We start from the raw sequence: 25341 nt of genomic DNA on the forward strand, positions 1-25341 counted from the left end.
TTGCGCAACTTTTTTTCTTCATAGTTATATTTTTACTTGTGTAGGCACTGCCCGCCGGTTGACAATTAAGCCAGGCTGATCAACGCAGAACCGTCCCCGCCCCCGCACAACCGCTGCGCCGATGCATAAACTACGGGGCTTATTCAGCCCACGCGCGGCGACCTGCTGAGCAAAGAAAATGGCTGCACTAATAATGAAGCGATCTCTTTCTGCGGCCACGCATGCAAGGACGTAGAAAAACGTGTCGTAGACGATGCCTCCTGTAGTTACAAGCCTCTAAAGAAGTGATTATTGTCTTTCTGAGTATCGTCTTTCCATTGCTTTCGTCCTACACACATACTCTTCCGCTGCTGCCGCTGCGTCGTCCAATTTAGCAAAGTGAGGGGTAAAACCCGGGCGAGGCGCGCCCAAATAGCAGGGGTATCCAAGAGAGAGGGGAAAAAGAGGAAAGCCCATACAAAAAAGAAGACCACAAATGAACACACGCCCCAGACTATACAAAATTGGGGAAACTATCCAATTCAGCTCCGTGCTCTTTGTTTCTTTTTTGGAAGCGGGGAAGGACAGCAAAAGATGGATAAATTTCACAGGCGAGGCTGCGCGGGGCTTGGCTGGGATGACCTTGTCCATGACGACTACTCCGAGCTCTCCGGCCCATGTATTGTATGACAGGCGAGGTGGCATCTGAGCTGCCAATTGGAAGTCGTTGGCAGAGCGGCAGAGCTGTAAGCTGACTGTTTGCCTCGACAAGGAGAGAAGAGAGAGAGAGATGTGGAAAATCTTGCCCAAGCCCAGCGGCTGATGGAGGGACGGCAACGGACGGGCACAAACGCTCCCACCCGCTTCCCAGCAACCAGTCCAGCTGTCCAGTCCCCCTACGCCAAGCCCCAGGTGGCGGGCGTGCCATCGCGCCAGACTGGCTGGCCCTAACTTCAGGGCTATTGCATTTCAGAATGGCTTTGCATACCCGTAGGTACCATGGCCCCAGGCTGCAACCATGTATCTGTAAGAACGTGCCTGCTTTCGTGCATTTATCGCGCAAGCCACACGAACCTACAGGTTCCGGCTGGCGCCCCCTCCGAGCTCCTTTGCAGGGCCTTTTGTCTCTGAGAGTGGACAATTCGGCCGCCCCAAATTTGAGCTGTTCCCGCCCCCTGTGCACATTTTGACATGTTTGCGCGTTCGAATGCAGAGCACACATCCGGGGCAAGGTACCGCGTGCCATGTTTCTCTGCAAAGGCACACACCTTCACCTTCCCGTTGCGCCCTAGCTGCCTGAATGTCTTCGATCCCACCTCGCGATTTAATCAACTACCTTCTCGGCCGTATTGCGCGGGGTGGATAGCGTTCCTACGGGGCTTTTTCAAGACTTGCGTTGAACCACCACCAGACTAAGAAGGTCGGCCGAGGGGAGGGGCGCGCTTTGGATGATACATGGGAGAACTGATAGCATATCTTGTGTGACAAAGCGGAAAGACGATAAAGGCCCCCGTGGAGAACTGAATAATCAAGAGGAGAGAAAGCAAGTCACGATGCCAAACGTATGTAATTGCTCCTCTTCGTGATGGATTTGACAGGCGCCTGTATCCTCGCACACCCCTCCCCGGTCATATTGGTATCCGGCGCTACCAGTACTAATGGCACCAGTACCACCCAGCATCCCATCCAGCTCAAGCCACGAGGCCTGCTGCTGTCCTTTTTTTCTTGGTCCGTCCAGCGACCACATGACTTTTTGCCAGACATCTTTATAAAAAAAAATATAAAAAAAGGGATCCAAGTAAAACTGTTCGGGCTTGATCGCTTAAACGCGGCCCTAGCACCAATTCGGCAAAATTGTCTTGCCTTTTTTCCATCGACGTTTCTGGCATTACAATAAGCGATATAAGCGACTTGAAAACCATAGCTAGGGCTAGGATTAGCTTTGATCAACAAATGTTGTCTCCCAACATGTCAACAGGGTGTTTCCATTTCTGCCATTGTTGACCGTTGTAAGCAGGAGACTTTGCGACGATCCTTTTGGGAAATCTTGTCGATCAGCCAGTCTAGAACATATGTAGGTCGCCCAGAGCCCAAAATGTGTTTTTTTTTTTTAGTGATGAGGAAGCAGCCAAGGCTAGAGCAGTCATCCGCACCCGAACGAAGGGGGGCGTCTGGCTAGATGGTGACAGTCTGGTCAATCATGACCACTTCCAGCCACGCGCATCCTGTAGCGCGCCGTGGGATTTGATGTACAAAGTGCTTTCCTCAACTTGTCCACCAGCTGTCCTGATCATCCAAAAGATGAACAAAAGATGAACAAAATCGCAGCCCTGGCGGTGCGCGCCAAGGGGGAGGAATCAAATCAATCTTGCAAATCATATCAGACTTGCCTCTTTGGACGGGCTGATCGCTTTTCGATTCCAGCAAGCGCTGCTTCTGTCAAGATCACAGTAGATTCTTTAATTTCGATGCTAATTTGGCGGGTTTCGTTACATGCCCGCCAAAGCATCTACGCGCGAGCTTGAACAAAAAAAAACCGCAGAATTTTTCCTGTCTCTCGTTCCACAATGTGGATTTCTTTTTCGTTTCTTTCCTGTACATTTTGCCCTTCCTTGTGCAGCCCGGTTCCGATGGAGCCAGCGCAAATACTGATGCGCAAGGTCACGAATCTCGATGACAGCGTCGATCGCAACAGGGGCTCCACGACAAGGCCAGGGGGCGTGTGAAGGGGAGAAGGGAAGAAAAAAAAGTAGCAAACTTTACACATGCCACGACGCGGCATTGACCTAGCCCTGAGGGCACACACACCCTGGGACGAATACCCTCGGCACGACGTGCACAGTCTTGAAAATGGCCCATGGGTTGATAGGGTTCTCTCTCTACCACGTCTCATCGTAGCGAGAAAAAAAAAGGGCTAATACTATGTAAGCCCAGGGTCTTTTTTGCCAGCGCCAAGAGCCACCGTCCAATCCTGAAAAGAAACTGAAGAAAAATTAAATGGAAAAGATAATCAGGGAAATGAAACGATCAGCTGAATTGGCCAATTGAGACGCCTGCCGGGCCACACACTCGTTCCAATGGTGGCATGGCTCGGGCCAAACCCTTTTTCCCCTTTCTCCCTGTTTTGGGTCATTGTGCGCGGCGCCACAGCCGTCGGTCTAGATGCATTCAGGACGATGTCGACCACTCACTTTGCAACCCCCCTCGTACTTGAGGCTTTATTAATATTATACACGACCTTCTGTAAGCAAAATAATGCCCTCCATCTAGAAGCAATCCGGAAGCGGGAAATGTACCCCTTGGTTTTGACCCCATGATTACCGGTAATGCCAGAATGCGGCAGCGCAGGGCTAACACACCCTACCCTTCCTCTTCAACACCAATGCACGCATAAACCCTCTCCTCTCCGTAACCCTGACATCTTGTTTTCTTTTCTTGGCGAGCTGATTAGGGCTTTTACCCAGCCAGTTTGCTTTTTTTCTCGCTTCTGCCTTTTTCAGCCCCCATGAACTATTGCACGTTTCTTTTTGTCGCTTTCTTCGCAGCCGCGGATTCTACATGCGCGCAATTCAGCATCACACGCCCCTGGCCCCCCCATGCCCAGTCGGGGTGGCCCCCCCGGTCGAGCCCGGATCTCGCCTCAAAGGAGGAGGCTTTCGTCTGACGTGCGGAACAAAAAGCTGTTTGTGCTGCCCTACTCAGTAATAGAACCTGGACCTGTCTCAGATGTTTTTCGTAATCCTTTGTCAATGTGCCCTTGATATCGCCGGACGCACCGGCACCTTGCCAGACATCTGCTGTACGACATCCATCACGATGAGACTCGACAGGCCCATGTATCAAACACGCGGCAAAGGGCACATTTCTAATTTCAAATGATACTAGTGGACTGATTGGTGCCCAAGGCCTCCGCTAGTAAAAGAGGCATCTCTGTTGCCCTGGCGCTTCTCGAAGCATTTTGCTCACTCTAACTGATGCCCAGCTTATTGAAATGTGCTGACGAATGTGCGCATCAAGGAAGCGCAAGTGAGTTATAACTCTTGGATTTTGAAACGCATAGACGCCGTCTGAAGCAAATGCCTCTTAAAGAGGATGCCTGTGGCCATTGAATTGCACCCTCAGGGCCTGACTTTCCGGGCCCTCCCGTTTCTTGCTAGCCGATCGTGTCTAAATCTGGCGATAGCCGTTTCAGAAACCACTTACACATTCCGCTCCCTCTGCACCAACGTCATGACCTTGTTCGTAAAAAAAAAACACCCCTGTGCCTACAGAGCTTTTTTAGGATTGCGCTTCTTCCTTCATTTGACCGTCTTTGGTCTTTGTCCCAGCGTTCTGTTTGTCTTTTCCTCACTCACGACCAAGACCCTGATCCGCATCCGATTTGCACATTGACCACGCTGCGAAACTTTCACCGGAACGCCCCCAGTTTTCAACTCTCTCTCTGTAGACAAGAGGCCCAGAAAACATACAAAGCAGAAACGTGTCCCTCTTTGAAAGACTATCAAAAAGCCGCGCAAGCCCAAAATAGCTGCCTGCTGCCCGAGCGGCCCGTCAAAGTGGACGTTGTTTGCTTCACCAAGACTGTCGACAATGTTCTTTGCCCGAGTCTGCCCCTAACGAATACATCGGCCGTTTTACCTCCCCCACCGACAAAGAGTCAATGCGGGACAAAGGCCCCCTTCAGCTGGGACTTTTTTTTTCGGTCACGCTACGCGGCATAAACAAGCAGGAAACTTTTTTAACCAGAACAATAGCCCATTTTCGACACCTCGGGTTAGTTGTACTATAAAACAGTCCCGGTTTCGGGCAGACGCCACGGAACTGAAGGAGCCAGAAAACAGAAGCAACAAGATTATCAACACTTCAAAAATTATCTTCTTGCTGCAGGCACAATTACGACATGACCTCGGATACCATGATCAAAGTAGGCCGTGGCGGGGCCGGCAACTACCACTCTGCCCCAGTCAATGTTTGTCCCCCCGACTAGACGCGGAATACGCGCCGCGTACGAGCATGGATGGCCGAAACCAACATGCCATTGTGTAATTTTATGGACCTGGCTAACAGAACCTTTCGTTGCAGAAGGACCCGGCCTCTCTCGCGCCCAGCAAGAGCCAGATCGCCCGCGCCACGCAGCCTGCGTCGGCTCCGACCCTGACCGGCCGCGGCGGCGCAGGCAACGTCGTCTCGGAGCCCGACGCCGCCGCGCACGCAGAGGGCAAGCTGCAGGACCTGGAGGCCGGCGGCAGCGGCGCGCAGGTGACGGCCACGGACGCCGCCGCCTCGGTGGCTGCCGCCGTCGCCAGCAGCAGCCCCCATCACGGCATGCTCGCCGGCCGCGGCGGCGCCGGCAACTGGCGCGACACGGCGACCGAGGCGGCAAAGGCTAAATCGGCGGAAGAGGCGCAGCACAATGCCCGGGCGCAGAAGGAGGCGACGGCGCAGGTCGATGGCGAGCTGCGCAGGCCGGAGCCGACGCATACCAGGACACGGCACTGCGAGCGCCGCCACAACAGATGATCAGTCATCGACCAAGATATAAAGAGACTCATACAACTGAGAGTAAATGTGAGACTTGGCCGCGAATACTACGGTCTTGTGGTTTTATCGGTGCCAAGTCAGCATATATCATCGAGGTAGGCAATGCAAGTGCAGTCCCAGCCTCGCGAAGCCATGTCGGTGTGCATTTGGAAAGTCGTCGGTGCATCTCACGAGGCTGGATAGTCTTATAGACTATCCTCAAAGGGTATGCGGAGAGCCGAGCGCTGCTTTGTTCTTGTTGCCATTGCGAACTTGATGCCCAGGAAGCCACCGACAGCGGTCGAGCTTGATCTGGGAGAATGCCCAGCAACAGGCCGGCCACAATCACAGACTTTTTACAACAATACCCCCTTAGAGACCTTGTCAGGAGTTACAACATAATTTAGACCATCTTCCACATTTAACATGATTTTTTCACTTTTTTCTTCTTCGGTTTGCGCGTCCTCTGCGGATCACAGGTCGTGGTGTATCAAAAGGCCGCCCATCGGAGGCGGTTTCTCCGGACGGCCGAGACGCCGACATCCCCCGACCAGGGGACACCCCAAAGAAAAAAGGCGCCCCAGTCAATTCGCCCGCGCGCGCCGTAACCAAGACTTTGAGCTGTCGACAACTCTACTCACACCAGTTTCCTGCTCATCCCGCACCCCGACCGTAACAAAACAAAACAAAAATGGCCTCTGTCTTTGCCATCGGTGCTGGCGCTGCCGTCGCCGCTTTCCTCGTACGTTCTTCCGAATGACGCTCTGCTGCGCCTGGCGCAAAACTGCTGGCTCGCTGCGTCCAAGCTCTCGTAGAGTTTTTGCGACCACGACATCCGGCATCCCCCCTATCAAACTCTTAGCAGGCAGAATACAAACAAAGGGAAAATACACTGACATGCTTACAAACTTCAGGGCCGCGCTGGTCTCGTCGCTTGGCGTCGCTCTCGCGGCGGTGTCGGAGCCATGGGCAAAGCCTTCTACAAGGGTGGCTTTGAGCAAAAGATGACCAAGAAGGAGGCTACCCTCATCCTGTCTCTCAAGTAAGCGCCCTTTCCCGCTTTTCCCTGCTTGACCTCCAAAGGCATGGCCAGTACCCGCGAAAGGATGCCGCGGCGCTAACAGTTCCCGGCAGCGAGCGCTCCATCACCAAGGACAAGGTCCGCAAGGCTCACCGAACCGCCATGCTGCTCAACCACCCCGACCGAGGCGGCAGCCCGTACCTGGCCACCAAGGTCAACGAGGCCAAGGAGCTTCTCGATAAACAAGTATAGAGCGCTTCGGTCAAAACGTGACTGCATACAACCAAGATCGAATGGTCACCCGCCGTCAAGGCGCTCAGCACATGGCGCTACTTAAAAGACGAGCACTTTTGCGACTCGAAATACGGTCGCAACGACCGATGCCGCCCCTTTGTATTATATCTCCCTCATAGCGTTGGCGTCCCCTTTGGAATGATTTAAAGGACGAAAGAAAAGAAAGACTCCGTCCCGTCACTCGAGCATGGAAGTCGAAATGGTACGAAAAAGTCACATCTCTGCTATGGGATAGACGACTAAAGCGATTGCAACAATCTTGTATAAAATCTGCATCAGAGCTACAAACATAATAAAAGCAACTGGTCGCAAAAAGACCAGGACACTTCTCACCTCAAACTAATCCATTCCATGCTCGTGCGCAGCACTTTTGGTCTACGGAGGGGAGGCCGGTTCCGTCGAGGCAAAGGCGACTCCAATCGCCGCGCGCAGGGTGTGCACGGCATCGTTGCCGGCATTGTGCAGGTAGCTGTACTCGAAGCGAAGCTCGTCGAGCACGGTGCTCAGCGAGCGCGAATTGTCCGTCTGCATCCACACCTGGTAGAGCGACTGTGAATCCACCGTGCCGACGCACCGCGTCTCGTGCTTCAGGTCGAAGCCGATGGAGTCCATGTAGCCGACGTCTTGGTTAATGTCATGGCCAACGAGAACGATGCGTCGCTTCGCTTCGAGGTACGGTCGCAGGATGGCCCTGACGGCTTCGCAGGTCTCGCTCCCAGAAGGAAACGTGCTTTCACTGTAGACTGTGTCAGCAAATGAACAAGGCTTCGGCATGTCAGACGGCAACGTACCCAAACTGGAAATTATCTGGGCAACCTTGAACATAACGGTAGTTCTTCAAGCCCTGATATTCCTTGATACGCAGATGATGTGCCTTAATTAGTGGCCACCAATCCGTGCCGCGGTTGCCGGGGGATTGCTCTTCGATACACTGCATGTCGAGAATCGCCATGCCAATCTCCGACACCGGGCCCGGCGACACCTCAATAGCCTCCACATCCACGCAAAAGAACACAACGTCAGACTCCTTCTCAACCGCGCCGTCTTTCAGCTGGATATAGCCGAGCATGACCTGCATCTCCTTCTTGCGGTATTCCTGCCGCTTCTCGAAGCGCTGCCCGGCCGTCAGCTTGCTGCGCTCGTTTGGATCGCGGCGCAGCAACGCCATGTTGGAGCTGAGAAGCGCCCCTGCGCTCGTCTCGAGCTCGGCGAGGGCATCCTTGTTCGCTTCGACATCCCGGGGCCATGTGTGCGGGTCCTCAATGTCGAAGCCGCTGCGCGTTGCCGCCGCGGTGAGTGCATCCGCCGGCGAGCTGCGCGTGTGGTGGAGAAGGTAGCGCGGGCGAAACGGCCCGCAGCCCGGGAAACGAAGGTAAAATACTTTTCCGGGGGGTCCTCTGGGGACCTTGAGCTCGATGCCGAGGCGGTTATTGATCAAGTTGAGGAAGTTTTGGACTTGCTTGGTCGGGACGAGCAGGTGTGCTTTCTTAGGGTCACGAGTGTCACGAATGTAGAAGCTGAGACGGAGTCAGTTGGAGACATCAGTATCAAAATATCAGACAGCGATAAACATACAAGTTCCAGTCTCGGAGGTTCAGAACGTCGTCGAAGAAAATCTTGACCTAGCCAATCTAGTTAGCAGACAGAACTTCGTCGAAGACCAAGGAAGATGTTACCCTTGGACGATTCGCCTTGCCGGTGAAGCACTCTGCGTATGTCTTGACCACCTTCCAAGGACAGAATGGCCTATCTTCGTGGCTCAGATCCTGTGTCTTGAGGTGCGCAAACGGCGCCGCATCACGATAGTTGCCCATCTCGTCGAGCTCTTCCGAATCGGACAATGTTGGAGCATTTTGCGGCGTCGCACGATCGCCCGTAGCTTCCGTAGAAGACGGTTTCCCCTCTCTGCTCTGTGTCACTCCAGATCGCTCGTCGTTGGGCAAGCATGCAGGCTCATCTTCCGGCTGTTCGACCAAAATTACCGTCTGTCCAAGGATAGACTCCAGCTCCTTTAGGCGTGCTTCGATATCCAAAGTGCCCGACATTTTCACGGAATCACGAAGGACTGTGTTTCTCTGCCTCATGAGCTCGGCGGATTTCAGGTTTAAATCTAAGCTGTGTTGTGATTGTGCAACTGTGACGTTTCGGCAGCCAGTCATTGCAAACGCCGGTCAAAATTGGGCAGCAAGGGCCGTTTGCATATAGGCCATCACTGGCACACGTTTCAATTACAGGGCTATCTAGATTTGTAAAACTAAACCAGCGGTTAGCGGTTGTATGGGCGCACGTTCCGCAAATTACTTGTCTTACCTCGTCTGCTTCGTCTGCTGTAACCTTGGACACATCCGACTGGCTCTGCTCAATCAAGCCCAGTCGCGACCAGCGCAGCTTGAACCAAAAGTCTCGCCGGTCGCCACCCAGGCTGCCTGAAAGAAGACTTTTCTTGAGGTCTCGTACAAACGTGTTGTACATTTCAGGTTCTTCCATGTTTATTAGCTCCTCACGCATGACGCCGATGCACTCCACAGCCTGGGCGTATTTGCTATCGCCGAAGCTGTCGGTAACCAATGACTCGATAACATCGGCCATTTGCTTTGCAGCGTCTTGAATGTCTGACATTTCTTCCGAGGTGGCCATAGCCCGCTTGAAGTCAGGCACAGCGTTTTCGGGTGTGATTTGGCCCTTGCTGTCTTCGCCGAGTAGAGCATCCACATCGAGGCCCGAAATGGGCTTGACGGCTTCTCTGTTACGTCTTCCTTTGGCTTTCGGAGGCACTGACAAACGGTCAGCGTTGCCAACAGATTATCGATAAGTATGCTTACCTTTCTTGACATCGGCCTCCTTAATAAGATCCTCTATGCGATCTTGTACTCGATCAATCAGATCTTGTGGTGGGTTGGCATAACGAAGCAGGACCGAAGGTATGTCCTCGATCGGCTTGTCGGAATGTACTGCCCTCTGTTTGACAGCATTATTTATGCGGTGGATGATGGGGTTGTAGGTCTCATCAACAGGCGCAAATTCGGCCGGTTCACTAGGGGACTCAGCATAAGTCGCAATTAATAGTTACGCTTCACTTACCCTTTATCGTCTATCCCGTAGGAGTCAAGGTCCATCGAATCGACGAAGTCGCTCATTGCTTCCGTTAGCTCATCAGTCGGTAACAAGCGATGCGTAGTCAGCGTCTGCCCTGTTACAGTGATGACCTGGTCAAGAGGAGGGAATCTATACGCCCTGACATCTTCAGCGAAAGGCAGGGGAATGTCGTAGAGGCATTCAAGTTCGGGCTCGAGGCCAGGGGCGAGAAGCACTAAAGTCGGGTCTTTGCCGTCCTTGGTCACAAGTCGCGCGACTGCATACGACTCGAGCTCGTTTAAGCCCCAGACAAGCGAAGACATGGCCAGCTCAGATTTCTCGTCAAATTTCCTGGCGTGAGTAACACAAACCTCGCCCATACTAAGGAAAGGCTCGTATTTATCCCACGGTATGAATCCCACGATTGAGAAACTCTTAATCGTCTCGAGCTTTGTGATGTTGTGCTCTGACTCGGTGATGTGGACGGCAGTTCTTCCATATTCGAAACCCTTGGCCAGTGATTCGAACTCAACATCCTTTTTCCCTCCCGGCGCATCTGGGGCATTGACTTTGTATGTTCTTGCCTGCTTGACGGCCGAAAACTCGACTCCATCCATGGCCTCTTCGTCCAGGGTTTGCGTCGACTGTGTCCCTTCTTGCTCAGACTTGAGCACCACGGTGCTGGCCGCGATTGGTCGGGCGAGATGTGTCTTAAAGTAGCGTTCGACATTGATAGTCAGGGCAGAGGGGAATTTCTCTGGATCACCAAGAACCAATGTGCCGTCATAGCTTTTATATGGTTTGACCTGCTTCACACGAGGGGTGTCGATTTCGTCAATGGCTTCCACAATGGATGCAAAGACGCCGTCGGTGCATTGGCTGGCCAACGCCTTGAGCGTCTTCTCGTTCTCCGCCTGATAGAGTTAGTTTCAGGTCAGCTTACAGGTTGTGGTTGGGGTTCATACCTTCGTCGAGGACTTGTCCTCTTCCTTGAAGCCATATTCGGGATCGTCGAAATCGACGCCACTAACCAATTAGCATCGGTCAATGCCGGAATTGTAAAAACCTACAGAACAGTCAAGTTGATGTTGGAATCATTGATCTTGTGAGCGATGTCTTCAATGTCATCAGGATCAATGCCGCTTTGTGCATCCGTGATCATGACAATTTTGCGGTTCCATTTGAGCTTCTTGGTAAATGTGTCAATCATGTCAACAGCGACGACGATGGCTGAGATGGCGTCTCCAGCAAACGTCTTGCTCGGTTTGATGCTCGACTGCAAGGTTTTGAGAGATGTCATGGTCATTGGCCCAAGCTCCTGCAGCACCGAGATGTTCTCGTACCCGTCCTCGTCCATCAGCTTGTTTATCGTTCCATCAGTCCGTAAACCAACCACGCCGACGCACAGAGTCTTGCGATTGGCTGAGACAATATCGGTAATTTTGTCCCAAACATAGCGCATGCTCCAGTCAAGGTCGCATTCTTTGCGGCCGCTGTGAGACTTGCCCATCGACGCGCCAAGGTCGAGGATGAAGACGGTCGCTTCCTTGTCCGCCATGTTTGCTGTGTGGGTTCAGGACGGCTAAAATAAATGAATTATCGCACTGTCGACCATGCAGACTTCTGACCGCCAGGCAAGGCGCTTGCTTTTATAGAGGTAATGTGAGCACAGTATCCGTATTGCCTGGCATTAGGCAGAAGGTGTGGGGACAGCAGGGTGCGCGAAGGCACAGCGCCAACCCGCTGAATTGGGGCCTGGATTTCAAACGCGGAGGCGTCGCGACTGCACGTGATGTATTCGGCATCATTGTCACCTCATTGTCTGAACCCTGCATTGGCATCAAAGTCGCCCATCAATTGAGATCCTTTCATCAAGTTCTGCGTTCCAACATATTCTTCACCATGGCGGGCTCAATCATTGCGTCTCCGGCGCCGTACCACATCATTGCGTAAGAAGACGCCTTCTACCGATACTGCAGCACTAACACTCGTTCGGCAGCTACGGCACTCTTGTTGGCACATCGTTTTTCCACGTATGCCATCACTTCCACGGCTGAAACTCGGCGTTGATACTGACATGGCTATTAGACCTTTGTAAACAGCCCCATCATCTTCAAAACGGCCGAGCGGCCCGTCTTCTCTGCAATTCAATCCAACACGTTCCCCGTCTACTTTGGCCTGCAAGCCGCGCTTCCCGCTATCCTGGCGCTCACTTTCCCTGGAAGCAGCCTTCTCGCTACGCCCAGCGGTATATCCACGCTTTTCCATGAGTCCAACAGATGGGGATCGCTGGTCCCCATCGCCAGCATGTTCGTCTCGGCCGCGCTGAACCTTCTCGTACTGCTGCCGGCCTCAAAGAAGGTGATGAAGCTGCGCCAGGGTCAAGGTTTGTACAGCGTCAAGAACACAGTCCCACCATGTTAAGTTTGCTAATCATCATGTTATAGCCAAGCGCGACGGCAAGCAGTACTACGAAGAGGGTCCCCATTCGGACGAGATGCGCGCCCTCAGCAAGCGTTTCGGCGTGCTCCACGGCATTTCATCTCTGTTGAACGTTGGCGTTCTTGTTGGTGCCGTTGCATATGGTTTCACACTCGGTGCTCGTCTGTAAGTATATGGCTTAAAAATCAACGCATTTTGCTACACTATTTCAAAGGTCGTTTTGACGGCTAGTAGCTAGCTAATACAACAATTTTCCAACTCCGACGAAACATTTTTCGATGTCCATTTTTTGCTATTCACTCTTTGCTCTCCATCTCGGGGTATCATAATCGCACATGTTCACCAGAACACAAACGGTTCGGACTTTCCGCTCCTCCACTACTGTTTGCGCTGCGCGGAATTCATTTGCGCAGCGGACTCGAGGAGCTCCTTTTTAGCCTCGGCGCAGGCCGTAGCGAGGTTGTCCTCTGCGTTTGTCCCATGGGCAGATGGACGAGGTCCTCTTTTCACGCTTCTCTCAACAGCGCCGCGGAAGGTCCATGGACCAGGTCTGCGGTTGAGTGCCTCGTCAATGTCGAGTTCGCCTGCAGGCTTGGGGTAGTCTCGTGCGTAGGCCGGAAGAGGGTGGTTGGGATTCTGCGATCCAAGGACGCTGGCATTCATGTCGGGGCTCACCTCTGCGGCAGGCTTGCTTGATGAAGTAGTTGAAGTAGTTGAAGTAGTGCCACTGGCTGAAGAGGTTGAGGAGCGGCGGCTCTCGGGACAGATGTAAAGGGCGTTGGCTTCTTGAGCGGAAACCATTGTGGGCATTGAATTTATAAATTAACGGCTCAAGTATTGGTTGGTGTGATTGCTTTTCCCTCTTGTGCGAGTGTAACTTTGCGTAGATGAGTTGATGCTTGTCAGTGGGGTTCTGTCTTCTGGGGTTCTGAGCACTTGGCAGAGGAGAGAGCGTCGGAGCCTTTATAATAGAATAGAGAATCTCAATGAATGGCTGGGAATGCGTCAGTTCAATTGCAAATAGCAATCTTATACTGGGCTGTGGAAAGTTTTTGCAGCTTAGTTATGGTCCGGCGCCCCGAGCGTTGCGCTTATCGCCGTTCAAGAGAATTTTCATTTTTCGCCTGGCTAATAAAGTGGCGCGCGAGTCGCGTGCGCCTCTAGAGTGGCAAGCCAAAACAAAAAAAAAATAGAATCAAGCCATTGAAATAATGGGCAACGCATAGCATGGATTATCAAACGACGATTTAGTAGTATCCGCCGAATTAGTCTTTACTTGCCTAGCTGAAAATATGTACCATTGTCAACGACATCCGAGCAGGATTGGGAGTCAGCTGCGAGAATTCACTTTGATCAAGATATATTTTGGTTGATAAAGAAAGATAAAAGGATTAGAAAAGATGGAGAGGTCATAAAAGAATAGCAAAGATACAGAAAATAAGAAGATGAGAATAAAACGGAATATATGGATATATTCATTATATTTCTGTAAAGAGAGTTTTTGCTGATAGAACATGCTAATTCGAGGCATTGCCCTTTGATTTATTGTAGTTTATAAACATCGTCCTTTGATGAAGCCACTCAAAGTGCTTCTGCCAAACTCAAATTTCGACTCCAGTAAAAAAGGCTGTACTGCTCTGGACGCTATTTGGGGAGGAGGCCGTCATCGTACTGAGTCCACATTGGCTGCTTCGCCGCGCAGCAGCATTTGCTTGTCGCAAATCATGGCATGGCGAGCGGCGGCGGACGTCGGAAGGGCATCTCCACTGATGCACAATTTTGGTTTCAGGGTTGGGATAGCGTCGCCGTCCAAGCGAGCTTCTGTGAGCATATCAAGGACGTGGAAATACTCGTCATATCGGTGGGTCTGCCAGCTCCATTTTGCCGTGAGAAACGAATGCAGCGCAGTCAACTTCTCCCGTGCGCAACAGCACCTCGGCGGTTCTTGATGCGTCGGCAGCCCTAGATGCATCTCTAGGCCGTTCTCCAACCAAAACAGCAGGCCTTTTGTTGGTGGCAGTCTTTGATTCGACTCCCAAGACGTAATCGAGTCCAGGTATATGTATATCGGCATGGGGGCGTAGCTGCTGTACATGTTGGTCTGTTTATCAGACTCTTTTAGGTGCAGCTCGCTTTCTAGTGATAGCGGCTTCCGTCTACCGCCGCGCACGAAGACTTTTGCGCAGTGGTTGACCTTGATGCCAGAGTCGAGAAGACGTTGCACTACCTCGATGCCGTGTTCGTGCATCTGGCGCGCTGCTGCGAAGATGGGTATGTGGAACCACTTCAGCCCTAGATTTCTCGATATTGCCTTTCCTTCCATCGTCGCGCCGAATCTGCAAAGCAAGTCAATCGCCGGGCGGTTCCAGACCACTGCCAGGGCTAGGGGGCATGGGTTGTTTCCGCGTTCGTTCTGCAGTCTGCCAGGGCTGGCGCCATTTTCAAGCAAACACTGTGCTGCTTCGACTGGTGCACCCGATCGTAGCGAGTTCAGCAGGCATCTGTCCAGGAAAGAAGTTTCGTCGATGAGCGGCATGGCCTTGGCAGCATCCGACTGTACAAATACTTCGAGAAGGGCCGCGTGCCTTTTCATGGACAGCGCTTTGGCGAGGGACGAGACTTCGTCATCAATATGTAGGTACTCGTAACGGTTGTTGACTACCTCCTTCGGAAGCTGCACGTTTGTGGTGGCGCCGAGCTCGAGGAGCACTCTGAAAGCACCAAGGCTCCCAAATTTGGCTGAGATTCGCAGAGACAGCGTTCTATACACCATCGAGTCCCAAGCATACTTTTTCACCTTGCGAATCGGCGCGGATACATGGGCACCATTGCAGACGGCTCGGCGGACCAATTCGGGTAGGTCCTTGCAGCATGCCCAGCGCAAGGCTCTATCGCAGCTGAGCTCATCGCGAAACAGGCACGGCTCAAGTCTCATATGCAGCTGCGTACAGCAGCGCGATAGAGCGAGAATGCCTGCCGTGTCAAGATGCCCCAGAATCAAGTAGAAGACATCGTTCACGAGGTCCGTGAGGCGCAGCGGCGTCGCCATAAGAGAATGCGAGTGCGAAGCGCAACGGGCATATAGTTACGGGTTGAGATACGGCGCGACTTTTTTTGCAGTTGCAGCATGCAGATCGAATTGCCGACCTGAGGAGGCAGCCAGACCGCGTCTCCCTGTCAGCCTCGTGATGATGGCTGAGGGAGGTTGAGAGCACGCTGCTGTTAGTGGGATATCCACTCGAAATAAGCCACCTGTGGTATGGACCCTTGATGCATCTTGAATGGCAGAAGAAATGAAATAATGTCAAAGAAGAAGAAGAAGAAGAGGAGGAGGAGGAAGAGGAAGAAGAAGAAGAAAAAGAAAAAGAAAAAGAAAAAGAAAAAGAAAAAGAAAAAGAAAGATGAGCCTCCAGCTGTATGAATTTGAACATTCTACCAGGACGGCCTCGTACTTTTCACGCATACGTTACTGTAGCTACGCTGTAGCCAGTCTCACGCACTAAATAAGAGTGCCACATGAACTTCAGAACAATGCATTCGGTGCGCAATGATTCATTCGGTCAAGAAAAAAACGAGGGAATATGCCTGCATTGCTACTAAATACATGCGCGCAGTATACAAAGAGATGCTATACAGAGGGCTCGAATTTACTCCATCGTATTACGCCGCTTTTTGATCGATTCCACGACACATGATCGTCGTTCCCTAGTTCAACACCATGGTAAGCCAACAGACGGGACCTTGGCTATCTTTTGCATACCGAAATTTGGGGCACTTCATGCAGAGATTATGATGGCATAATATCTCTTCAAACTCCTGATAGTCTTTCAGGAAATCCGGCACGTCCTCGACCTTGAACGTGCACAGTGTCGTCTCGTTGGGGCCCTCGCCGCACGCGCAGCACCGCCACGGCTCAAACTTGGACTTTTTGGGACACATTGGCAGGAAGCACGCATGATCTCTTTCGATTTCTACCAAGGGTAGCGAAATATCGATGCACGCGACGGCATGTGCAAAGATGTAGTTAGCCGCTTCCAACGCCGGCTCGCAAAAGAAGGTGCCTGGGACTTTGCAGCCGCAGCCATGGTAGGTGACGAAATGTAGGACACACATGAGTGCTGTTGTTGGTCGGATCGATTCAGGAATATGATTCGTGTTGGTTATTTTCGAAGATGAAAGAGGATGATGTGGTATGGATATCCATGGGTAAAGGTCATTTGACTATAGTATGACGCTTTTGGTTATATGCTTCGGATTCGCCTCCTCCGTGTGAAGCAGGTGATTTTTCTTTCCTCTCCCTTCATTTTGGAAAAAGAAATCGTAAAAGTTCCACCGCATAGTTTTTGTGCACAGCTGTCGTCAGTGTCCTCGTGAGACACCTCTTCGATTGCACCAGGCGGCTCGAGGCGTCAACTGGACCAGTGGGCAAGTGCCGGCAACAGGTCACCGGTCTGGCAGTGACAGGTGGGCTGTACCACCGAACTAATCTATGGTTGGCGAGCAAAATCTCTCGGATGGGATGGAGGAGTTTTGGAGGTGAGCACAAGCACAACTGAGTAGCGGCTGTGGATGCGGTGCATGCGCCCGCATATTCTACTTTTTTCCTTGCGTAACCTTGGGCAAACTGCAGACTATGTATCGGCTTGGTGTTCCAGGATAATTCACATGTCCCTCGTCTTAGATAGTCGAAGCCTTCCGGGTCCTCGGGTTTGTGCCTGATGGTAATGGCCCAGAAGCAGCATCACAGTGACGTGCGCACGCTTGATCCCAGGATGGGCATCGCTTACCTACCTGGCTTATAGGTAAATTTAGCTCTCTATTCAGACATGTACGGCCACAGCCAAGTGAATAATCTGGATCCCGTCCGATCTCCGAGCGAAAACCACTTGAGCGCCAGATTAGTAGTTGGGTCGGAGACGACCAGCGAACACCGGGTGCTGTACATGTTTTTTTGGTGGTCTTGTATTTTTTTCTTAACCCCACTGAGTTTTTGTTGTGTCCTGTGAGCTTTATTGTGTTTTGTGAAGCGAGTGTAAGGTGACGAATTTATTCGTTTCATATCCCTGTGGCCAACTGCATGCAGACCGATACGCATTATCGACGACACACTAAGAGTGGCAGTGCCATCACCCGAGTGCGAGACGCCAAGTAGCGTACAGGAGAAATTCGGCACGCTCAATTTCCGCCCATTGCAAATCACCCGACCTGGACTTGCACGACATTCCCGGCGCGACTGGCCTCACTATCTGGTTACATGGGTGCAGCGTGCATCTGCAGAGGCGTGCTGCGGCGCCGAGGTGGTCTGGTCTCTCTTGTCGTGCCCACTGTTCCAGGAACAAAAATGAGCTGCGGCTAGGGAGGTCTGGCGCCACCGGAGACAGTGCCAGGCCGAGCGATCGCGCACTGTGACCCCGGCAGCGGGCGGCGGGAACAGGCAAAGCAGAAAGTGGCATGACTGGGATCCCTTCGGCTTCCGCTCAATCCGTGGGCGGGCCTTTTGGGCTGGCCGAGTGGAGCGGGCATCGCTTAGTCAAAAAAAAATTGAAATGAGTTGATCTTATCTAAATACTCGGTAGAGCAAACACTTTTCCCTCCCCTCCGTACAAACGCTTCTCGCCACAACGACTTCTTCTTTTTTTCAGTTCCTTGGCCCTTGCCGTGCTCGAGGTACAGCCAGTCGCACAAGATGGATACCGCCCTCGAGATCCTCGATCCCCTCGTCTTCGACCATGCCTACTCATACTTCTTTCCCGGCCCGGCCGTGGCCTGCGACGCTGTTTCCACCGCCTCCTGGTCGACCACGTCGCTGTTGAACGCCGTCGCCGCGCACAACGCCACCGCAAAGGTCGCCGCCTCGGCCATTGACTCGTGCATCGTCTCGTCGCTGCCGCGCGACGACATTCGCCGCCAATGCGCCTCGATTTTGTTTGTCGCCGGCTTTGGTGCCGCCGCCATTTACTTCCTCTTCGCCGCCTTTTCCTACTACTGCGTCTTTGACCGTCGTCTCGAGTACCACCCGCGGTTTCTCAAGAACCAGATCCGTCAAGAAATCATGTCCTCGCTCTGGGCCATTCCCCTCATCGACCTTCTCAGTCTGCCGTTTTTCCTCGCCGAGGTTCGCGGCCACAGCCTGCTCTACACGCGCATCGACGAGTACGGCTGGCCCTGGCTCTTTGTCTCGACTCTCATCTACATGGTCTTCAACGACTTCTTCATCTACTGGATTCACAGATTGGAGCACCACCCCAGCGTTTACAAATACGTTCACAAGCCTCACCACAAGTGGATTGTTCCCACGCCATGGGCTGCGATTGCTTTCCACCCCGTCGACGGATTCCTGCAGTCGACTCCATACCACATCTTTGTCTTCATCTGCCCAATGCAAAAGTACCTCTACGCTGTGCTCTTCATTCTGGTGCAGCTCTGGACCATTTTCATTCACGACGGCGACATGATCACCGGCACCTGGTCCGAAAAGTTCATCAACAGCCCTGCGCACCACACCCTTCACCACATGTACTTTACTTGCAACTATGGCCAGTACTTTACCTGGGCCGACAGCTACTTTGACTCGCACCGCGAGCCGAAACCCGAGCTTGACCCTATTCACGATGCACTACGCGTGATGCGTGAGAAGGGTCTCATTGACGAGAAGGGTAACCCCATTCCCCAAAAGAATAAGAGCGACTAGATTCGGAAGCAAAAGCGGTCACAACAGGGAGACTTTTCCCCATTTACGAGCATTGCGTTTTTTTTCTCTCATCTTGTTGGGAGTCATACTTTTAATATAATAGACAACGTCAAAGGGCAACCTGCTTTCTTGTTATCATAGCAGGGACTGGGCTGGCGCCCCTTTTCCCCGCCGCGCCTTGTCGCACATTGCCCGAACAAATCCGAGCAAGCATTGGACTACAATTTTTCTCCTTGCAAAAAAAAAAAGTACATAGACAGCGTGATGTCTGCTTCAAAGTCATATAATAGCTGCATTTTATTTCTATGCGGAATAAACAGTACATATTTCATACCTCAGTCTTGTCTCCAGTCGTGAACCAAGTCGCAGGTTAGATCCGAGGCCCGTACGAAAACGAGGCCCCGTCACACGAATACGATTAGCGCCGAAAAGACAGTGCGCCCCGAATCGGCCAGACGGTGTGCTTGGCGTTCTTGTGAGGGGCGAGCTGGAACCCGTGGTAGCCGTGGAAGCTCCAATTAATCTAGGTACTGGTAATAAGAGTCGGGAACTTGGTCGCTAGCCTGATGTCAACGGCCTTTCGGTCTAGACATTGGCGGGATGCAAGCACACGAGACCAGTCCCACATGGATATTTCTGTCTTTCGTGTCCATGTAGTTGTCGTTGTTGCTTCTTGACAGAGCGCACGTTCTATCGCTTTTTCAGCAATGGCCGACTGGCCGACGACGAACTGAAACAGAGGCCAATTACGTAGAATCGGGTGCTGAAGCCGAGCGCTAACAGTCGCACGACTCCGCCCAGCATGACATGACTGTCCTGTCCCAGCCTCGCCCAGCCTTGGAGTTGCATATCTCATTTCTTGCTCTGCTCTGTTTCCTGCTTGGGTCATACTACACAAAGCAAACAGGGTGAGGGTACACTGCTTGCGCAATGAGATATACAGCAGCTGTGTTGGCAGGAGTTGCCGCCCTGGCGCAGGGCCAGCAATCCACCACGAGCAGCGCCAATGACAGCTTTGACTGGGAAAAGCTGCCGCCCTCCACGGTCCTCTCGTACCGGCCCTGCTACGACGGCTACGAGTGCGCGCGCCTGACGGTGCCCATGGACTGGCAAAACGCCACCGCCGACCCGCGCCTCGTCGTGCTGGCCGTCATCCGCCTGCCGGCCGTCGTGCCCGCCTCGGACCCGACCTTTGGCGGCACCGTCATCACCAACCCGGGCGGGCCGGGGGGCTCCGGCGTCGACAGCGTGCGCGGCGGTCCGGGACGCCGGCTGCGCGACACGCTCGACAGGCCCGGCCGCCGGCACTACGAGATCCTGTCGTTTGACCCGCGCGGCGTCGGCCGCAGCTGGCCGCGCGCCAACTGTCTGCCGCACAACGACCTGGCGCGCGACGCCTTTGCGTACGAGGAGCGCGGCGTCGGCATCCTCGACGGGTCCGAGCCCTCGGCCGTCCCGCGCATCCTCGGCATGTACAGGAGCTTCATGGCGACGTGCGACGCGGAGAGCGCGGCCGGCACCCCCGGCGCGGAGATTATGGGCTACATGAGCACGCCGAGCGTCGCGCGCGACATGGTCCAGATTGTGGACAAGATTGACGAGCATCTCAGGGCGGAGGGGATGGTGGGTGTGGATGATGAGGGAGACGAGAATGATGAGCGTCTCGAACTGCGAAAGAGGGCTCACGACAAGGATGACGTCCCGCGTCTGCAGTACGTGGGCTATTCGTACGGCACCATCCTGGGTAACTACTTTGCCTCACTGTTTCCTGAACGTGTTGGTCGCCTCATCCTTGATGGTGTTGTCGATGCCAAAGACTACTCCTCGGGCCCAGTAAGTAAAAACCTGCGACAATTTCTACCATCCCTCATGCTAAATTGTTTTCGTTGTTGTAGGGCTGGATCACTAGCACCATTGATGCCGACAACATTACTTCTCATTTCTACAGCGGCTGTCATGCTGCCGGTGTCTCTGTCTGCCCTCTCGTGCAGGTCGGCGACAAGTCGGGCGCCGACATCGAGGCTCGGGTCGAGGACTTCATCGCCGCCCTCGCCGACGAGCCGCTCCCCATCCGGACGCCCGGCGGCGGCTTTTCGGCGCTCACACCCGCCGACGTGCGCATCGCCGCTGCCATCAGCAGCTACAACCCCGGTGCATCCTTCAAACCCTTGGCCGCGTCGCTGGCCGACCTCCTCCGCGGCAACGCGACCTCGTTCGTGCAGCTCCTCGACAAGATTGGCGCGTTTCCGCACCTACGCGACGCGTGCGCCGCCGGCGGCGCCGACAGCATCACGGTGCCCGTCATGCAGCTCGCGGTCAACGAGGCCAGCATCGCGACGCGCTGCGCCGACGGCGAGGACGTGACAAGCAAAGACCTGGACTGGTGGCGCGGCTTCGTCGCCGGCGAGGGCCAGACGTCGCGGACCTTTGGCAGCTTCTGGTCCAAGATCCGCCTGCCCTGCGCGGGCTTCCGCTTCCCGCGCAACTGGCCCTTCACGGGCCCATTTACGACGCCGCGCCACGAGAGGACCAAGCACGGGCGGCCAGTGCCGGGCAAGCCGGCCGCGCCGCTGCTGTTCCTGTCCAGCCGCCTCGACCCCGTCACGCCGCTGCGGTCGGCGCGCCGCATGGCCGCCGAGCACCCGGGCGCCGCGGTCGTGGTGCAGGAGTCCATGGGCCACTGCGCGCTGGGGTCCGCCAAGAGCGACTGCACCTGGGGCATTGCGCGCGAGTACATGGAGACGGGCAAGGTTCCGTCGCGCGAGACTGTGTGCCAGTCGGACTTTGATCCGTGGAAAAAGGACGCCGAGCTGGAAGCGTCGAGCTTTGTGATTGATGCGCCGCGTTTCCCTTTCTGATAAAGCAGCATATAGCGCGTAATCAAAACATTTTGCGTACATTGTTTTGAAAATCAATAATTTCTTTTTCACCAGCATGATACTTTATATCATCGGAGATAATCATGCATTCCATTCCCGTAGCGTCGCTGCCAGTAGCTTACTCGACAGATATCTCACTACCCTGTATGAGCATGTAGTTGTTTAGTGAAATGGTAAGGCGGGCAACTACGCAGCAGTCTAGGCGCTCCTTGATCTAAACTTTTCAAATAATAGCAAACTTCGTTTTCAAATAAACACTAAAGCGTTGATATACCTATCCGCGCTGAGGATATTTCGCTATTCGGTATCCCACCAACAAATCCATGACTAATCACCAATGGCGGACCAAGTTTCGAATCTCACCATTTCAACTCGTCAGCTCCCCAGATATTTCTCACATCTTCTAAGATATAATCGCATCTTGTGATCAAGCTCTAACAAGTGTCAATAAATTTATCATCAACTGGCACCAAGGATGGCTGCGTCGGCGAAATACCTCACTGGTGACGGTGCTGGTATCAAAGACTTTCTCGACAAGTTTGATGTGCGTTATTTTGGGCCACCGGGACATTGCTTTCATAGGTCCAATTACTAAATCCTTCTCTATTATTGCAGACATTCTTATTCGATTGCGATGGTGGGTTCTCGCGGCTATCTGTGTGTAAAGTGGCAAACGCCGGCTGATTATGAGCATCTAGGTGTATTGTGGTCTGGAGACCATGTCTTTGAAGGAGTCCCGGAAACGCTACTGCTCTTGCGGTCAAAAGGTGAATATTGCTGTGGCGAAAAATACACGAAATATGCGTCTCACACCCTCCCAGGAAAGAGAATCGTCTTTGTGACGAACAACTCTACCAAATCACGACAAGACTACGTCAAGAAGCTTGCCGGCATGGGCATCGTGGCCGGCCCCGACGACGTCTTTGGCTCCTCCTACTCTGCCGCCGTCTACATCTCGCGCATCCTCAAGCTGCCGCCCGGCAAGAACAAGGTCTATGTCATCGGCGAGGCCGGCGTGGAGCAGGAGCTCGCCTCGGAGGGCATACCCTTCATCGGCGCCACCGACGCCCGCTTCCGGCGCGACATCACCCCCGAGGACTTTGCCGGGCTCGCCGACGGCTCGCTGCTGGACCCCGAGGTCGGCGCCGTGCTGTGCGGCCTCGACTTCCACATCAACTACCTCAAGCTCGCGCACGGCCTGCACTACATCCGCCGCGGCGCGCGCTTCCTCGCCACCAACCTCGACTCGACGCTGCCCATGCACCACGACATCTTCCTCGGCGCAGGCTCCTGCAGCGTGCCGCTGGCTAACGCCGTCGGCGAGCAGCCGCTCGCGCTCGGAAAGCCCAGCCAGGCCATGATGGACGCCATCGAGGGCAAGTTCCTGCTCGACCGCGCGCGCACTTGCATGGTCGGCGACAGGCTCAACACTGACATCAAGTTCGGCATCGAGGGCAAGCTGGGCGGCACGCTCCACGTGCTGACGGGCGTCAACTCCAAGGCAGACTGGGAGGCCAAGGATGCCATAGCCGTGCCTGCGTTTTACGCGGACAAGCTGAGCGATCTGCGAGACTGCGCATAAAAGGACAAAATACTGGATTAGAAAGGACCTATACTACTAGACTTGAAAGAATTTTATAGACCAACACCCAATGGTGGTATCAGTTTTGCTTCTTACCAACTTGCCCAACCACCCCCAAACAACTCTAATAAGTGCGCCATACTCCAGGATTGTGAAAACTTACCAAGCACAGGGGCATGTGCGTCATGCGCCCTGACTGGCAGTCGGATATCACCATTTGCGCCTCTATTGGTCAGCTTATTGACTTCTGCCTTCTGGCTCGCCCCTCATGTTGTCTATACCGCTTCAGCACACTGGCCTGGCCGCACCTTGGCCGCTCCTGTCTTTGGCTCGACTGATGCGAAACATGGCAGCATGGCAGGAAACATATTACTGTGAGTAGTCTACTTCTTCTGTTTTTCCTTCTCCTCCTGGGCCTTGGCGAGCTCGCTGGTGCGGATCACTTTGGGGGCGGGCCGCGTGTAGCCTTTGAACGAGGTGGGGAGAAACATGCTGACCTGCTTCTGGTAGTGGGTGTACTCGGGGTATTTGCCAGCGGAGATGAGCTCCGTCAGCCAGGTAGAACCCTGGAAGAGGGCAATCAACGCAAAGGAGCCAACCCCAGCCCAGCTGTAGAGGGTATTGGTGGCGTAGCAGCTCCACTGGTAGAGGACGAACCATATGGCCTGCTCAGCAAAGAAGTTGGGATGTCTGCTGTATGCCCACAGGCCACTGGTGAGGAAGCCGCGGTCAAGTTCCTCCTGGTACCAGCCCTTGGGGACCTTGGCCGTCTCGAGGTACGAGTGCTTGGCCTGGTGGTAGTCTATGCGGTGTGTTAGTATCGAAGAGTCTTGGTGGAAGTTGGGTGCGAGGACGTACCCCACTGTTGGCCGTCACTGAACCACTCGCTCAGAACCAGGGCGAGCTCGGCGTAAAAGAACATCAGGTCCGCGGTGGTGATCTGGGGCTCAAAACGCGTGGAGAGAAGAATGGTGTAGGCGGGGGCGGCGGAGAAGGCAAAGAGCAGGATACTCTGGATAAAGGAGATGAAGGTGACGTTGAAAAGGAAGAAGATGGGCTTGGGAACCTGCTTCGAAATGATGCACCTAAGATGACGTTAGCACGTCCCGTGATTAGATGTCAGCGCATCAGCTCACCATCTGTAGTCCTCAGAGCCAACATTGTAGCCACCCTTGCGCCAGTAGTTGTAGGTCAGACGAACCTGCATATTGTGGTCAGCGGAAGTTAGATGGGCAGACGATGTGGACGAAACATACACTCCAAATAGTTGTAGCAATGGCAACTAGGTCCAAGCGGTGGTAGGGGAGGCCAGCCATACGGGCCCAGACGGCAAAGTGAACGACATAGAGGTTGGGCAGGATGCTCCACATGCGGTCGACCTGGGAGTAGTTGCGGTTGAGCTCCGAGACGGCAAGGAAGACGGCCCCGAGCAGGATGGAGACGGAGAATCCAGTGACGAGCGGGTTCGTACGAATGTAAATCTCCTTGAGGCCGGCGAGGTTGGCGCCGTTGTCGAGGAGCACCTGAGGCAGAGCATAGAGCTGGGGGATGAAGGGTTGCACTGTCTTGCTGTAGTCGGCACAGTCCTCAATGGACAGGATAGCGGGAATCATGGTTCCGGGATGAGGCTCTTGTTTCCTAGGATCGTGCCAGATGAATGAGCGCGCTTGAGTGAGGGTGACCCGGGCCAGAGGCGATATGTTGATGGCGAGAAGGGGGCTCGCGCGTCATAGAGGGCGGAGGAGGTACTCAAGCACCAAGGTACTTACTGGTTAGTACTTCGGCCAGTGCTTGCTAGGTACCTACCTAGGTAGGGAGCTCCGGGTGGGACGTCATCCGACGCTAACCCTCGCCGCAC

The 25341-nt window shown here is 53.7% G+C and overlaps 12 protein-coding genes across 13 annotated transcripts; 6 read left to right on the forward strand and 6 right to left on the reverse strand.

Annotated features, from left to right (window-relative positions):
- Positions 1-4879: 4879 nt before the first annotated feature.
- Positions 4880-5499, forward strand: LMH87_003594 (uncharacterized protein; the record flags this gene model as incomplete). The annotated part of the gene is made up of 2 exons (XM_056194689.1): positions 4880-4948; positions 5062-5499. The coding sequence occupies 2 exons, from the start codon at positions 4880-4882 to the stop codon at positions 5497-5499; spliced, it is 507 nt and encodes a 168-aa protein (XP_056048392.1).
- A 691-nt stretch (positions 5500-6190) lies between these two features.
- Positions 6191-6772, forward strand: LMH87_003595 (uncharacterized protein; the record flags this gene model as incomplete). The annotated part of the gene is made up of 3 exons (XM_056194690.1): positions 6191-6241; positions 6414-6541; positions 6634-6772. 3 exons carry the CDS (start codon positions 6191-6193, stop codon positions 6770-6772), a joined length of 318 nt encoding a protein of 105 aa, XP_056048393.1.
- Positions 6773-7189: 417 nt separating this feature from the next.
- Positions 7190-8973, reverse strand: LMH87_003596 (uncharacterized protein; the record flags this gene model as incomplete). Its single annotated transcript, XM_056194691.1, has 4 exons — positions 7190-7550; positions 7606-8331; positions 8390-8436; positions 8491-8973. The coding sequence occupies 4 exons, from the start codon at positions 8971-8973 to the stop codon at positions 7190-7192; spliced, it is 1617 nt and encodes a 538-aa protein (XP_056048394.1).
- A 77-nt stretch (positions 8974-9050) lies between these two features.
- Positions 9051-11447, reverse strand: LMH87_003597 (uncharacterized protein; the record flags this gene model as incomplete). The annotated part of the gene is made up of 6 exons (XM_056194692.1): positions 9051-9068; positions 9125-9588; positions 9637-9848; positions 9896-10803; positions 10855-10915; positions 10960-11447. The coding sequence occupies 6 exons, from the start codon at positions 11445-11447 to the stop codon at positions 9051-9053; spliced, it is 2151 nt and encodes a 716-aa protein (XP_056048395.1).
- A 344-nt stretch (positions 11448-11791) lies between these two features.
- Positions 11792-12569, forward strand: LMH87_003598 (uncharacterized protein; the record flags this gene model as incomplete). The annotated part of the gene is made up of 5 exons (XM_056194693.1): positions 11792-11838; positions 11889-11922; positions 11978-12275; positions 12337-12496; positions 12566-12569. The coding sequence occupies 5 exons, from the start codon at positions 11792-11794 to the stop codon at positions 12567-12569; spliced, it is 543 nt and encodes a 180-aa protein (XP_056048396.1).
- A 140-nt stretch (positions 12570-12709) lies between these two features.
- On the reverse strand, positions 12710-13132 carry LMH87_003599 (uncharacterized protein; the record flags this gene model as incomplete). Its single annotated transcript, XM_056194695.1, has 1 exon — positions 12710-13132. One exon carries the CDS (start codon positions 13130-13132, stop codon positions 12710-12712), a length of 423 nt encoding a protein of 140 aa, XP_056048397.1.
- An 862-nt stretch (positions 13133-13994) lies between these two features.
- Positions 13995-15380, reverse strand: LMH87_003600 (uncharacterized protein; the record flags this gene model as incomplete). Its single annotated transcript, XM_056194696.1, has 1 exon — positions 13995-15380. One exon carries the CDS (start codon positions 15378-15380, stop codon positions 13995-13997), a length of 1386 nt encoding a protein of 461 aa, XP_056048398.1.
- Positions 15381-15978: 598 nt separating this feature from the next.
- LMH87_003601 (uncharacterized protein) lies at positions 15979-16444 on the reverse strand (the record flags this gene model as incomplete). 2 transcript variants are annotated; one of them, XM_056194697.1, is made up of 2 exons in its annotated part: positions 15979-16036; positions 16092-16444. In XM_056194697.1, the coding sequence occupies 2 exons, from the start codon at positions 16442-16444 to the stop codon at positions 15979-15981; spliced, it is 411 nt and encodes a 136-aa protein (XP_056048400.1). The 2 variants fall into 2 exon arrangements, with proteins under 2 accessions (XP_056048400.1, XP_056048399.1); XM_056194698.1 differs by having other exon boundaries at positions 16092-16270.
- Positions 16445-18017: 1573 nt separating this feature from the next.
- On the forward strand, positions 18018-19022 carry LMH87_003602 (uncharacterized protein; the record flags this gene model as incomplete). The annotated part of the gene is made up of 1 exon (XM_056194699.1): positions 18018-19022. One exon carries the CDS (start codon positions 18018-18020, stop codon positions 19020-19022), a length of 1005 nt encoding a protein of 334 aa, XP_056048401.1.
- A 930-nt stretch (positions 19023-19952) lies between these two features.
- LMH87_003603 (uncharacterized protein) lies at positions 19953-21880 on the forward strand (the record flags this gene model as incomplete). The annotated part of the gene is made up of 2 exons (XM_056194700.1): positions 19953-20855; positions 20918-21880. 2 exons carry the CDS (start codon positions 19953-19955, stop codon positions 21878-21880), a joined length of 1866 nt encoding a protein of 621 aa, XP_056048402.1.
- Positions 21881-22376: 496 nt separating this feature from the next.
- Positions 22377-23483, forward strand: LMH87_003604 (uncharacterized protein; the record flags this gene model as incomplete). Its single annotated transcript, XM_056194701.1, has 4 exons — positions 22377-22445; positions 22517-22538; positions 22600-22668; positions 22723-23483. The coding sequence occupies 4 exons, from the start codon at positions 22377-22379 to the stop codon at positions 23481-23483; spliced, it is 921 nt and encodes a 306-aa protein (XP_056048403.1).
- A 383-nt stretch (positions 23484-23866) lies between these two features.
- Positions 23867-25096, reverse strand: LMH87_003605 (uncharacterized protein; the record flags this gene model as incomplete). Its single annotated transcript, XM_056194702.1, has 4 exons — positions 23867-24285; positions 24342-24568; positions 24620-24684; positions 24740-25096. 4 exons carry the CDS (start codon positions 25094-25096, stop codon positions 23867-23869), a joined length of 1068 nt encoding a protein of 355 aa, XP_056048404.1.
- Positions 25097-25341: the final 245 nt, after the last annotated feature.

This window comes from Akanthomyces muscarius, chromosome 2, assembly GCF_028009165.1.
Source record: "Akanthomyces muscarius strain Ve6 chromosome 2, whole genome shotgun sequence".
Classification (NCBI taxonomy): Eukaryota; Fungi; Ascomycota; class Sordariomycetes; order Hypocreales; family Cordycipitaceae; genus Akanthomyces; species Akanthomyces muscarius.